We start from the raw sequence: 14,858 nt of genomic DNA on the forward strand, positions 1-14,858 counted from the left end.
AAAGTGTGTTCTCCAAAATTCTTTTTTTATTTTTTAAATAATTTATATGATGCTCAACCCTAATGTTCTCCAAAATTCTTAACATGAGGTCCCAAAAATGAGTTGCTCTGAAGATTTAACAAACTTTGAGCAGAAAAACTGATTTCTTTAACTGAGCAACCTTTAAAGACTCCTTTAAACACTTGTGACTTCAAATAACCAAAGCCCTCATGTGTTACACAGCTGAAAAATTCTATTTTGTACGGTGGGATGCCTTTCCAGGTGGCATGCAATATTCTCTTCTTCCTGGGAGGATCCATAATGCCTCCTCTCGGGTTTGTTAAGAAACACATCTAACACTGTGATGCGCAGAGTACACTGTGAGGTTTTAGCCTTCCTGCCCCATGTTCCCAAGCTCTTTCTCTATGGGTGGTGGAGGTGCTACACAGTGATCATAGCTCTGTGATCAAGTCAGCCAGCCTGGCCCTACCTTCTCCTGGTTGTATGACTCTGGAACAAGTCTTCCAGCTCTCTGGTCTTCATTTTCCTCATATGCACGATAGCAATAATAATAAAGTCCCTATGAGGATTGCATTAGCTAATTTACACCACAGGATGCCCATATTAAGTGCTCAGTAAATGTTTGACATCTTTATGTAGAAAGAATGGCCAATGATGAGATGGGTACGGATTCTGCCTCTGCTGCTATGTAATTAACCTTGGCCAAACTACTTCCCATTTCTGGTCAGTTTGCACATTGATAAAATAGTGAGGGTTGAACTCAAACCCTCAGGTTAATGTGAGCCCTCAGGTTTTCTGACACGGTAACCCTGAGTTCAGTCCAAGCCCTCACTGTGGGGAAGGCCAGGCACATACCTGGATCTGGCAGAAGCCGCGGGCAGTCAGCTCATCCAATATGAAAACCTGGAAAGCCTGCAGCAAACCCGCATAGTCAGCACTGCACATCTTGCCCGGCGGGAGCTGGAGCTGAAAGTGCCCTTGGGTCTGGATGGTCTGCCACAGCTGGGGCCCTGCAGGCAAGCACCAGAGGTCAGCAGACAGAGGCAACAGGCCTAAGGAGTTGTTTTCTTTATTTAGGTTTTCCCCTGCAAAAATAACCCTTCCTCATTTAGCTGGAAACACACAAGCACTGCCATTTGCATTGTCATTGTGAGTCTAAGTACTTTCCAGCATAACAGCTTGTCTCTGAAATTACTGAGCATCCTCACAGAAAGCTCAGTCCTGCCTCATCCTCCAAACCAGGGTGCTTTACATTTTGGGGTCCTGGACATTCTCCTTGGAAAATTGTCCATGACATCTTGCATACAGACAGGGACACTCTATATGTTTTTTCAGGTTGAGAATAGACATCATAGTTGATGGGAGTGAATGGCATTCTCTAAGGCTGTTCAGTGCACAACCTGAACAATCATGCACAGCAGCTTGCATTCAACTTCAGAAGCTCAAGGTTTGGGCCTCTTTTCCCCAAAGTCCTTTGCTCTAGGGTCAATTGTGACCATCCTGGTCTTGATTTCAGCATAGCCAAAGTGACAGGCCATTGTTTATCCAAATCACATTTTGAATTTTCTGGATGGGCACCCTCTATAGCCCACAGTGCTTTGCAACAAATGTTCTCCTTGACACTCTGGCATCCACCCAGAGCCTTGTGACAGTCCCAGGATCTTGGTCTCCCTCCCAGATTCCCTCATGTTAAGACCTCATGTTAAGAATTCTGGAGAACATTAGGGTTGACAGTCCCAGGATCTTGGTCTCCCTCCCAGATTCCCTTCCCACTGCACTGGGTGGACCAAGTGCCAGGTCCCAGAGTGGGTTCAGTGCGTGACAAGGCAAAAGGAGCTCTGGTCAGAGCACTGGGAAAGAGGGCTGAAACTTACACAGGTTCCAGCAATCAGGATGATGCCCTACTTGGAGCAGAGTCCAGGGCCCCCTGCTAAGCCAGGCATTAGCCCTGGAAGTCTAGGTGGTCTTGGGGAGAGGCTGATGGCACAGGGTCACTCAGAGGCTGAGAGAGCAGCTCTGAGCATGTCAGCCACCTATACAGATGTTGGAGCACTGACCTGCCCAGTATTCTTCCTGAATCCAGGACAACTCAAGAAAGTTGGAAGGATGCCAATTCTCTCAAGGAGCAGATGGTTCCAGAGAAGGCACAAAGAAAGCCTAACTCCAGGGGTCAGTCTGTGAAGGACATCTGCTCCTTCTAGAAGAAAATGCTCCATGGGACTCTCTCTCACCTCTTGGTGCCACCTGGCTTACCATGAACATGCTACATTCGGGTGGGAAAATGGAGCAACCATGCCTCCACATCTCAGTCCCAGCCCCAGCCCTGAGAGGGAGCGGGGTGCAGGATAGACGCCCTGAGGCCACTCACGTTGGCAGGCCCGGGGCTGAGGCAGCTGTGACTCCCAGCGTCTGCTCTCCAGGCTACATATCAATGGCCCCATTGGAAACACGCTCCGGGAGCCCTGGCGGCACAGCAATTGGCACTGCTGGATGGCGGCCCCTGTGGGGCCCGAGGCTGTCTCACACAGGATTGCTCCACCAACCACCTCCAGCGTGTTGAACGGCAGCGGACACCGCGGGCCTGGAAGAAGGGAAGTGGAGCCATGGTGGACACCTGCCCAGCCTCGGGAGGACTGAGCACGCCTGTTTGTGGGCATCTTTTTCTCACTCACACTGGGCCCTCCTCCTCTCCCCTTCCCTGGACCTGTCAAGCTCTCAGGGCCTGGCCTGGGCCTGCTCCCCTTCCTCTCTGTCCTGCCCTCTACTTGAATGAGCCCATCTGCTCTCAGTCTTAACAAACACTTAAGCATGAATGCCTCGTGTAGCTTCATGTCCAGCTCAGGCATTCTTGAGCTTCTTCTCATCTCTAAAGCCAATTAGTTACCACCTGGTCTCTCCACCTCAAAGCGCACCGTCCAGGCCTGAACTTAGTATCTGCTGCCCCTGCCTCAGTGTCCCAGGCACAAGGAGCAAGTACCACCAGCCACCTAGCCATCCCAAGCCAGCAACCTGGTGGCCTTCCTGCAGGGTTCATCTCCTCTGTCTTGGTCACGGTTCACACCTGCTCCACATCTCTTCGTTCCCACCGCCACCACCCTCATTTAGACATCCTTCATCTTCTGCCTGAACTACCAGCGAACACTCTTTGCCAGGTTTCTGCATTTAGGCCTCACCTCCTGCTTTTCTGCTCCCACGTCCCACCCAGTCCCCGCTGCTGGCAGAGAAATTATGCCAGAGCCGAATATCAGCTCTCAACTCCCTCGTGTGCCAGCTGAGCCTGTCTTCCTTTTCGCTCTCATCTCCTCCAGCTCCTCAATGCCTCCAGGAATATCTATTACTCCCTGAACACATCTGCAAGCCTTCCTTCTGCCTGCTCCTGTCTGGAAGATTCCTTTTTGACCCTCAAATATCAACTCAACACGTTCCATTTTCTAACACTGTCGTGGTTCTCCCAGGCAGACTTAGGTCTTCTTTTTTTTTGAATTCCCAGGCCACCAGGCACAGACCTTCCTTTTGTCAATTGTTAGAACCTCTAATCAGTGGCACGCTGGTCACCCCATGGGTTGAGTCCACAGGGAAAAAGAGGGCACCTCTCCTCTGTTCACCCAGGCCAAGGCACACAGCCGCCCCAGACACAGCTCAATGAATATGAGTTAAGTAAATGGGAAAAGGAGTAAATTAAAGAGCAAAACACTCAGTGTGACAATTTCACACCAATTAGACATTTCGTTCATTATCAGACTCAGGCACAGTCTTTTGACCAGCATATGCCTTAAAATCTGCAGTCTGTGAGGAATATGAGGGTATTCAGGGGCTTCAAAGAGGAAGAATGACCTATTTTGGTCTCCAGAACCAAACCCGGGCTTTTTTGTGATAAGGGCAATGGTCCCTGACCAAGATTTTGCACTGCGATTTGCAGTGGGCTTCCTGCGTTGTCTTTTACCAAGTCCCGAGTGTAAGTGGGATGGCAAGAGTTCACCTGTGAGCCCTGGACCAGCCTGCAGGCTGTGAATCCTGGCTCTAATATTTGCTAGTTCAGGGTCCTAGAGCAAATTAATTAGTGTCTCTGTGACAGTTTCCTCATCCATTAAATGATGAAGATGGCAATAATGCCTACCTCCTAGTAGGAGTATTTACTTAAAAACTACTACAGGATGTGTAGTACGTGGCAGGTACACCATTAAGAGCTCTACTAATATCAGTTCATATAATGTTCCCCACAACCCTATGGGATAGGTTGCATTATCCCTACACGGATGCCAATTCTGTGGTACACAGAGGGTGAATGTTTCTTCTGTGGTCAGACAGCTAGTAAACAGAAAAATCAGGATTTGAACCCCATTATCTTTGCCCCAGAATCCACGTCCTCTACCAGTGTGCTAGATGCATGTGTGTACATAGGTAAGAAGTGGGGCGTCAATGAGTGTGTAAGCATCCTTCCCATCTCAGTGAATACAGGTTTCCCCTCTTATCCCACAGGAATGGTCTGCACCTGTGGTTTTTCTGTTTTCAATTTTTTTACTCTCCCTTGCCTTTTGGAAGTGGGCCAGTGAGCGATCTGATTTGGCTAGAAAGGGGTTTTCCTCCTGGGGTCACAAATGTCAACTAGGACACTGACGCTTCTCTTACCAGGGCTCCTACCCTCCCCAGCAGACCTGTTTTCCCACAGCCTTATTCCCCATGTCACTGAAATGAAGAGACTCCCTGGTTGTGGAACAACCCAGCTGGCCCCCACAGCCAGGGAGGAGTGGCTAAGGAGAGAAGGACGAAGTACAGAAACCAAAATTAACTGAATACCCACAGTGGGCCCAGCCCCAGAGAGTACACTTCAAATCTTTAATTTCATGAAATCCTTCCAAAATTATACCACTGGGAGCCCTTATTGCTATTTTAGAGATGAGGAAAACAGAGGCTCAAGGAAGCTAAGTGGCTCACCTGGGGACATGTGTTGGTGATTGGACTAGAAGCCAGACCTGCTCGCTCCCACCTGCCATCTTACAAGAGCTTGCAAGCACTGCCTGTCTTCTGTATGCCAGGACTGCCCAAGGGCCTCCCAGGCATTGACTCCATCTTCACAGCAACTCTGTGGGGCTGGACTGTTATCAGCCATGTCCTGCAGATGAGGCCCCTGAAGCCTAGAGAGCTTAACTTTGCCACCCAAAGCCCAACACCAGCAAGTGTTGTGCTCTGAGCTACCAGGCTAATGCCCACCGGAGGCAGGATTTTCCATGAATATGACATTGGATACAGAGAGAAGCAACTTGGTATCTGTGCAAGTCCAGCCCCTAAGTAATACCAGAAAAAATAGTAATAATATGTACTTATTAAGTGTATTAGTAATTCCAGTGCTCAACAGTTTACAGAGATTGTCTTAATTAGTGCTAATAATGACTCAAATAGCTACTATTCTCCTGGACACTGACATTCAGAGAGATTAGGGGACCAGCCCAAGGTCACCTGGCAAGTGAGTGGTGGAGCTGCCATTCAAGCCTGTCTGTCTGCCCCCTGCCTCTCCATCACAGTCTGCAGTGAGTCAGCAGGAAGAGGTTTGGGCGTCTCATATTAATGCCATCCTCCCGGTGCACTGAGCATGGTCAGCCTCTGGCCTCAACTCCAGGACCCCAGGACTATTCCACTCTCCTGTGTTTAAATGAATGGTGTTTCTTGGTTCCTGATCACATGAACAGGAACCTGGTCACTTTAACTGGGCAATGTCCCAAATTACCGACTATATTAAATCGCTCAGCTTTGCCCAAACTCCCTTGCCCTGCTGTAGAATTGGAAGAGACCAATGCTGGCTGTCCCACCACCGCCCATCCCATCTGCACCTGCATGGGGCAGAAGTGGCCTGCCATGCCTGGCAAGAATTAGGAATCTTCCTAGACTTCCAGCCCAATCCCAAAGGCCAGTGGGGTCAGAAGAGTAGGTGAGCACCTACCAAACCCACAATGACGTCTTTACAAATGTTAGCTCCCCAGTCTTAAAAACAACTCAGCCAATGAAGAACTGCTCCCTTATAAGAAGAGGAGGCCAAAGCTCTTTGTTTGGACATACTTATCTTTTTTCTTTCTTCATTCAAGAAGGTCACTAAATGACCTTCTGGAGCCTTCCTCCTGTCTTCTTCTGAAGCCCTTACAGCTGTACAGCACAGGGTTTCATCAACAAGACTCCAGGTTAAATCCTGGCTGCTCTACTTGCTAACTGTGTGACTTTGGACATGTTCATGAACCTCTCTGAGCCTCAGCTCTGCCATCTGAAAAATGGGGAGATAGGAGACCTCTATCTATTTACTTGCATTGTTGGAAGGCAAAAAATGGGATAAGGGATGTGAAAAGCACCTTTGAACAGGTTATCTGTACACAGGAGCTATATCATGGAATCCTACATGGCCAAGCCACATACAGTCTTCCTAAGCGCTAAAGGAGCTGTGCTCCAGACGTGTTCCTGGAGGAGGCCACACCGGTCTGTGTCCTGGGTCTCAGTGCAGACCACTCCTAGACCTGGAAATTGAATGTTGATTTTGTCTGACTTAAGGTGGACTCTTCACTTCTCTCCTTATTTCAGAAGCACAGGGCGGGCAGTTGCACTCATACATATCCACAGAGCACCTACTGTGTATTCTGCATGGTGATAGCAGCTGAGAGTCAAGATGCAGATGAAGCAGGGCCCCATGCAGAGGGGAGCAAAACAGGACTTGGGGGAAACGGTGTGTGGTAAGAGCCTTGGGCACAGCACAGGTTCAGGGCAGGAGGGAGTACAGACAAAACTGGAAAGCAGCCCCCGCAAAGACAGTGGAGAGACTCTTCCCTCCCACCCCTGCTTCTGAGGCTTCTCCCATCTCTTTACAAATATCAATCGTAAGTATCACTGGACCTAATTAAATTTCCCTGCAGTTCCAAAATGTTGCTTAGAGATTAGAAAATAAAAATAAAGAAAGAATAAAAACATCAAAAGAAAGGCAACTGCGGCAAACTCAGAATCATTTAGCACAGTATTTTGCAACTCTGCCATACCCACCACCCCAATTTGTAATAAGTACTTTGCAATGTCTCTATTTCCTGTCCTGAAAAGAAATTCACAGATAGTCTAACCCACCTGCTCACATAAATTTAAAAATGACTGTAATGTCCTATGACCTGAGCAGATTGGAGAAATAAAAGGTTAAAAATTGATAACAATATATTTTAATATTTAACAATATAGTTCAACATTCTATATATTGATGGGATGTATATTTCAATATTTGACATTCACTAAATTTTTTAAACTAGAAATAAAAATAAACAAGTCAACACCTCCACAAATTCCTGAAGGGCCCCAGTGAGGATGGAACCATGACACTGAGATCCTGCAACCACGGTCCTTCTCCCCAGCTGAGGACACAGAGAATAAGACCCAAAACTCCTGCGCAGGACAGCCCCCAAGCTTCTTGAGGTGCCAGTTCCAGAAGTTCCCTGCCCAGGCTCTTTCTGATTTCAGTTCCCAGAAGGAGCGTCTTCAGAAAATAGATGTAGGTTTTCACACGAAGGGACTCAACCACAACTCCATCCCTCCTGCGCTTCCTGTCTCCCCTCCCGCCCCTGCCTTCCCAGTTTCTCTAGAACTTCACTCAGTCTGGATCAAAGAACAGATATGCAGGCCTTGTCTTTCCCCCAGGGGGTCATGACTTACTCTCACAGGCGGGCTGGCTCCCGGCCACGCGCGTCTCAGGCACCTCTTCTCCACTGTCCGTGACACACCAGCAGCTGCCCTGGGCCTGGTCGCATTGCACTGGGGAAAAGCCCCCATCCTCTTCCCTGCAGGCTGGGACATAGCCTGGGCCAACTCTCCTGGAGAGGACTCCACTCTTGAGCACATTGCAGAGGCTTGGGCCTGATACAGAGACAAACCAGATGAGCTGGGGACCCAGTGACCACTCCCTGCTCAGATGCCCAATCACCCTCCCCACCACCCACGGCCACCCTCAGTCCACCTGCCTACAGGGTCTTCCAGGGGTCTGGGGCTGCCTCCCCACCAGGAGGTTGAATGGCAACAAGGCAAAGACTAGGCCTGGCTCAGCTCTGTACTGTCTCCTCTCCACTTCCTGCCCTCAAGTAGCTTGGAGTCTTAAAGGAGAGTTAACAAGTACGCGAGCAGGTACAGTTCTGTGAAATAAAGGCAACAATAGTGCAGTGTAGGAGCCTATAGAGGAAGACAGAGGCCAGCAGAGGCCTTCCTGGAGGGACAGATGTGTGGTCTGAGCAAAAATTTGTCAAGTAAGGGGTGGGGAGGGGATAGACGGACATATTGCAGGTGGCACAGCCAGAACGCCTGAAGGCCCAGGTGGAAGAAAGTGTCTTCATTTTTCAAAAGTCTGACCAGAATTTATCACAACTGCACCCTGAAGCACAACTGATGGAGAAGAAAGAGAAGCCGAAGAAGACACACCAGAGCAAGATGTGTAGGGCCCTCGAGTCATGCCAGGGAGCTCGAGCATGGCCCCGAGGATAATGGGAGCATTTATGGTGTTTCGGCAGAAGAGGGACATCTGCATATCATCCTTTGGGGACATCACCTGGGTTTCACTGTGGAAACCAGATTGTAGGGCCACACATCCGCCCAGCCCTCCAAAGCCCTAGGACCCCCTTTGATGCGAACCAATGTTAGTTTGCACTTCTCAGACACAAAGCACAGCCTGCTCCCTACCATGTTTGCTTCTCCCAAGAATCTGCAGAAGTGGGGGAATATTGCCCCTATTTCATAGATGAGAAAACTGAGGCATAGTGAGGTCAGCAGCTGTGCCCCCACAGCTATGGAAGAGGCAGAGCTGGGACATGAAGCCAGCTCTTTGGACTCCACACTCAGTGCCCCACAGAAGAGGTGAGAAGCCATGCTGGGAGGGGCTGCCACTCACACTGGGCACTGCTGTTCGAGCCAGGCAGCAACTCTTCTCCTGATGCAGGGTCTACACACCAGGTGCCAGCCTCCGATGCCTGCAGCCTGGCATACTCTCCTGTCTGAGACAAAGCCAAGGTCATGTCAGTCACTGTGGGCAAGATGCTCTAGTGGTAAACCTGCTGCTGGCAGATGTCAAAAGTGTCCCTTCCAAAACAACAGGTGATGGCTTTTCCACATGGAGAGATGCGGAGGTGGGGAGAGGTGCTCTCCTGTTCCCAGTCCTTTACATGCATCATTTGATTGACGGCTACAACAGCCTCGTGAGGCATAGACCATGGTTCTCCCACTTTTGGGTGGGGGAAACTGCAGCTCTCTCAGAGAGGGAAAGTGGGGCATCGCCTCGCAGCTGGTGAGTGAGAAACAGGTCAGGTCCAGGCCCAAACCCATCTAGACCCAAAGCCTAGCCACGCTCCTGGACCAGCCTCACTAATTCCAGAAATGATTTTGACAAGCACTAGAATCTCCACAGGAACTGGCCTTGCAAATCACACCTCAGAGTGCCTCTAAGCTCTGCTCTGGAATCACTTTTCCCACCATTGGACATTGTGGCTTCTCCCTCTCCTTCTCTCTGTGTAAGCATCAGTGCCCAGGAAGAAGCAGAATTGTATTCCAACAGTAGGTGCTTTCCAGCCAAGATAAAAAAACACTAAATGATATTGACAATTTCTCTATGAAACGATTCTTCAGTGGGTCCATGTTTATAGTACCAAACAATAATAAGGAAACTTTTGCTTATCACTGTCTAGTTTCATGAGTTTCAACACTGCTGTTTCATCTGCTTCTCATCACGTCCTTGGAAGCTGAGCAGAGTGGGTGGTGGTGTTCCTACCATCCTATTTTAGAAAAAGGACACTGAGGCCCAGAGACTTCCCTCACTTGGCAAGAAAGTGGTTAAGTTCTGGGCATAAATTCTTTCTCTAGGAGCTCTACATCAGTACTTTGCTGAATTATGAGTTGTTACAATCACCCCGGGAGCTGGGGAGGGAAAGAGGCTGGTGTCCTCCGTGTGTGTTGAGAACCTGGGACGCAGTGAGCATAGGGCCTTGGCCAAGATGCCTTTAGGAGAAACATGATAGCATGTTTTGTTTATTTTTCAAAGAGTTCTTATGAAAGATATTTCCTTGGAATCTCCAAACAATCCTAGCATTAGCTAGGACAAAATGTGGCCTGATCTTATGATTAAACAAAACAAACTGGGACACAGAAAAGGTAAGTAAATGGCCCAAGGTCACAGAACCAGGTTCTAGCAGGCCCAGACAAACACCCAGGCTGAGAACGCCATGTGAGCTTTTAACTAAGCTGAATGTATTGAACAAAAAGAAAAATCATCTTCGGCCAGCGGGGACAAGTCCCGGCTCCAATCCTGTGCTTCCAGAACCCTACCTCTAGGCAGGCTGGGATGAACAGGTCTTTTGGAGATGGGTTTCCTTGGGATCTAGCCTGTTTCCAACTGGAAATCAACCCACTGGTTCGAGATTTCTCGCAGGTTGTCGGGCCTGTGGGAGAGAGAGGTGTTCATAAAGGACTGGTCGTGGGAGCCAAGGGAAAGAGGGGATCCCAGGCTGACCCCAGGTTTCAGGGTCATGGGCCTGGGTGAATGCAGGTGCTCTTCACAGAGAGGTAGAACCTCAGAGGACAAAGACTCATGTGGGACATGCCAGCTTTGAGATGTCAAGTGGACTGTGGATTACACACTGTTGAGCCTCAGGAGAGGGGTTGGGGCTGCAGGTTCAGATGTAAGGTGATTGCTGAAACTACAGGAGTGGCTGAAACTGCCCAGCAGGTGCACAGAGGGGGAGAACCAGGGTTCCTTCAAAAGCCTCAGCTGTTTCCTTCCACCTGCAAAGCTGGGAGCCTTCCAGCTAGGAAGGGCCAAGGTCAATGCAAGCTTGCAGGCCTAGAGACTTGGGAAATGCATCCAGCTGCACCCGGGGCCTAGCTGAAGGGCTGAGCCATGGAGTCTCCAGCAGTTGGGCAACCACAGCTGACTAGGCCAGTGATGCCCACCAACGGGGGTCAGGAGGAGAGCTCTGCTGGCTTCACTTACACTGTGGAATCTGCAGGGAGCGGGCAGTCAGTGAGGCAGGGATGAACCCTCCTTTCTCGTCTACACACCAGCAGTGCCCTGGAAAAGAGCCAAGGGGAGGACATTCAGGAATTGCACTAGGGACTTACCCCAGAGTGTCCCATAAACAACTTTCCTTCTTCACTCACAGCAGTGCAAGCCTGGTCACCTTCTGTCCCCAGTCTAGACCCCCAGTTGGACATTGTCCACAATCACTCTGATGCCCCCAGCAACCACCCACTTGTCTTTCAGGCCGGTAGAAGGTGTCTGCTCCTGTTACACAGGTGAGATAACTGGAGGCCAGAGAAGCTAAGGAATTTGTCACCAGCTGCTAAAGAGGAGCCCAAGAGTCCAGCTCATTTGCCTCCCAGTGTGGGGCTCTGTCCTCTAAAATAAAAAAAAGGGGTGTCACTTGGCCACCTGAAGGTGCCTATCCCTCCTTACCAGTCCCGGTGTGGCACTGCACAGGCTCCCAACTTCCGAACGCATCGCATTGTGGCACATAGGGGCCCAACCGCAGAAGGGCGGATGCTCCAGCCAAGTCGTCCAGGGAAAAGCGGCGTCTCTGATAGAAGCTTAAGGCTGGAGTCAGGGAAGGAGAAAAGCAGAATATGACCACCTGCTCTGTGTGGGCTCTGTTGCTGAGAACAACCACATATGTCCTGGTTCCAACAGAAGGAGGCCTTCTTATTTATTTATTTGACAAACATTTCAACCCACAGTATTACAGAGGCTCCTTGCACAGTAGGCAGACACTCAACAGATTGTCCTTTAAGAATAACACTTAGGCTGCAGCTTGAAAGAATATTATAGTAGACCTCTACAATAACTTCCATACAGAAATAATTAGGTCAGTGAAATGTCTTCAGGCACATGAGATAATAGTAATAATAGATAGGCTCTATACTCATATGTTAAGTGTGAGGCACTAGCTAAATACATATCTTAGTTAATTTAATCCTCACAGCAATCTAGAAGAAATGTCATATTATCCCATTTAATGGATGAGAAAACTGAGACAAAGATGGATGAAGCAACTTAACCAAGGGTTCATAGCCAGAAAGGGGAGGGGTTGGCCTTGGAACACAAGAGGGCAATCAATGTCAGCTACCCTTGTAGGTTTCCCTATCAAACTCCTACAGTTTTTTAACCTCCTTTGAAACTTTGATATCCACAAAAATCGTATCAGATGTTCACAGCGGCTCCATGAAGCCAGAACTTTTACCCCAGGTGAGGATACAGAGGCTCAGTGAGGGAGCTTATATGATGAACCACCGACCACCCCACTAATGAAACTGCACCTGCACCCACCCTCAGCTTTGCACATGGCTTTCCCCACCACCAATGTAGTACATTAGTACACTCATTTATTGTGTTAGCTTTGTCTCCTCTGCACTAGCATTTAAGCTCTTTGGTGCAGAGATTTGTGTTTATTTTGCAAACAGAGGAGTGTCTGGCTCATACTAGGCACTCAAGAAATCACTGATTGGGAAAAGAGTGAATGAATGAATGTATGAGGGAGAGAGGAAGCAGCAAGGATGGGCAGCTGGTGGGACACACATCAGCTTGGTCTGGGTCTTACCAGGCCCAGGCTGATTTGCCCTGACCACCACCCTCCTCCTAGGTGGCCATGAACTGTCACCTGAGCCCTTTCTCCACTCCTGCTGGCACTTGGGGCAGGTTGGGGTTCCTCACCAGGATCCTGGAGGGAGAATGGCTACATCTGCAGCAGCACTGTTGGCAGTCACCTGCAGCCCGTTGGGACAGTTCTCCCCACTTCCCACTTTTCAGAAACAGGCTTCATGGCTCCAGACAGGAGAGCCTGCAGATCCAAGGATGCCACCAACCCACAGTCTCAGAGCCCATCTGGGGACACCAGGACCCACCTCTGAAGCAGCCCGGTAGAGTGGACTGTTCTGGAGTCTGCCAGGCCTCCTTCTGAATCCCGGCACTGCGCCTCCTAACTGTGATCACGAACAAGTTGCCCAACCTCTCTAAGCCTCAGTTTCCTCATCTGTGGACTGGATCTAACACTCACCTAACAAGGCAACTGTGATATTTACATCAAAGGAGCTGACAGGCATTAAGCACCAAGTGCTTGCCGGACCCAGTTGTGTGCATGTACTCCCGTGGCCTTTGCCACCCTCATTAGGCCCTCAGACGTGGCTACCAGGTTCTAGTGGTCAAAGGCACTTTGTTCTGGGCCCTCAATCCCCAGACTCTCAGGGAAAAGACCTGGCCTGGTCCTCTATGCTCCCTTCCTCTTTTCTCTACAAGCTCAGACATGCGAAGCTGAGCATGTGGCTACTTGGAGAGGAACTTCTTAGCTCGACTTCTAAAGAAAATGCGTCATGCCATTCAATGACTAATATCAACGGCACCAGCGACATTGCCTCCCCTTTCTCGACATTTCTCTCCCTGACCAAAGCAGTCACAACTGAAGGGGCATCAATCCCACTTCTCGCTCTGGTTACCTCAAATCCTGTCTTTGTACAAAAATGTAAAACAATAGGGTTCTTCCCAAAAGCAGAAGTCTCCAAGTCTCTGAGGAACAGAGAAAAGCAGTGTCTAGGCATAGGGTGAGGGTAGTGGATGCAAGAGAGAGAAAGAAGGGAGGAAGGAAGCAACAAGGATGGTTAACCAGCATCTACTGAGCTCCTGGTAGGTGTCAGGCACTGTGCCATGCACCAGGATACAGAAAGAATAAGACACAGTGCCTTGTCCTCCGGAAGAGATGTCTAGTGAGAGAGAGAAGCAGTAACCAAGATGGCATGCGTGAGATTGTCACATGGTATTAGGAGAACAAAGATCACTGAGACCCAATCCCATGCTGGCAGTAGACACCCTGGAGTGCCTGCTGGAGTGGATGGGAAGGCAGGGAGCTGTCCTCCTGCTGGAGGGATTCTCTTTGACTTGGAGAAGATGTTGTCAGGGGAGGACTGCTTTGCTGTTTGGTGACTCAAGTCTGGAAAGCTAGACGGGGAATCAGCTGATTCATTTGACAGGGATGTGGATCCTGAGTAAGATTCAAAGACAGATGAATCATTTGTCTTGTCAAGTTGACGTGGGGTCAGTGAGAAAACTTGGAAGGGACCTGCTCTCCTGTTAGAGCAGCTGTGAGGTCATGGAGGAAGAACAAGGGCTCTAGGATGAGGCAGAGCTAGGCACCGACCTCAGCAATACCTGGAATTTGCCCAGCAGGGAACAGGAGAGCTGAGAGGATGAGCTGGAGGACCAGGTCTCTGGGCTTCCCATCCAGGCCCACTGGTTATCAGTTGTGTGAATTCGGGAAAGTGACTTAACCTCAAACTCCGTTTCCCCATTTGCAAAGAATTGTGGATGGTGATTATACCGTCATTCTCTTGGAGCTGTTAGAAGATTAAATGTGAAGATCTGATAATCTACTTAGCATAGTAAGTGCCTGCTCAAAGGTGAGGTTAGAATATTGTTTAGCTGGTCGAGGGCTGTGACTCATGCCTATAATCCTGGCACTTTGGGAGGCCAAGGCAGAAGGATCAATTGAAGTCAGGCGTTCGAGACCAGCCTGGCCAACATGGTGAAATCCCGTCTCTACTAAAAATGTGCAGATATTAGCTGGGCGTGGTGACGCACACCTGTAGTCCCAGCTACTCGGGTGGATGAGGTGGGAGGATCACTTGAGCCCAGGAGTTCGAGGCTGTGGTCAGCTATGATTGTACCACTGCCCCCAGCCTGGGCGACCGAGCAAGACTCCATCACAAAAAAAAAAAAAAAAAAAAAAAAAAGAATATTGTTCAGCTGTTATTATAGACCGAGAGGACTGCAGGCTCCCTGAGCTTATGCCTCTGTCACATGCGGGTAGTAATTCCTGCTTTTT

At 49.4% G+C, this 14,858-nt stretch overlaps 1 protein-coding gene across 1 annotated transcript in view; it reads right to left on the minus strand.

Moving 5' to 3' along the window:
- The window catches only part of TG (thyroglobulin), a 272,527-nt gene that overhangs the window by 230,283 nt on the left and 27,386 nt on the right, over positions 1–14,858 (minus strand). The window contains 7 exon segments of the mRNA XM_010380291.2: positions 856–1,010; positions 2,369–2,581; positions 7,672–7,872; positions 8,894–8,996; positions 10,321–10,433; positions 10,985–11,062; positions 11,447–11,584. Of these exon segments, the coding sequence (XP_010378593.2) occupies positions 856–1,010; positions 2,369–2,581; positions 7,672–7,872; positions 8,894–8,996; positions 10,321–10,433; positions 10,985–11,062; positions 11,447–11,584 (1,001 nt within the window).

The sequence above is a fragment of the Rhinopithecus roxellana genome, chromosome 9 (genome assembly GCF_007565055.1).
Source record: "Rhinopithecus roxellana isolate Shanxi Qingling chromosome 9, ASM756505v1, whole genome shotgun sequence".
NCBI classification, from domain to species: Eukaryota; Metazoa; Chordata; class Mammalia; order Primates; family Cercopithecidae; genus Rhinopithecus; species Rhinopithecus roxellana.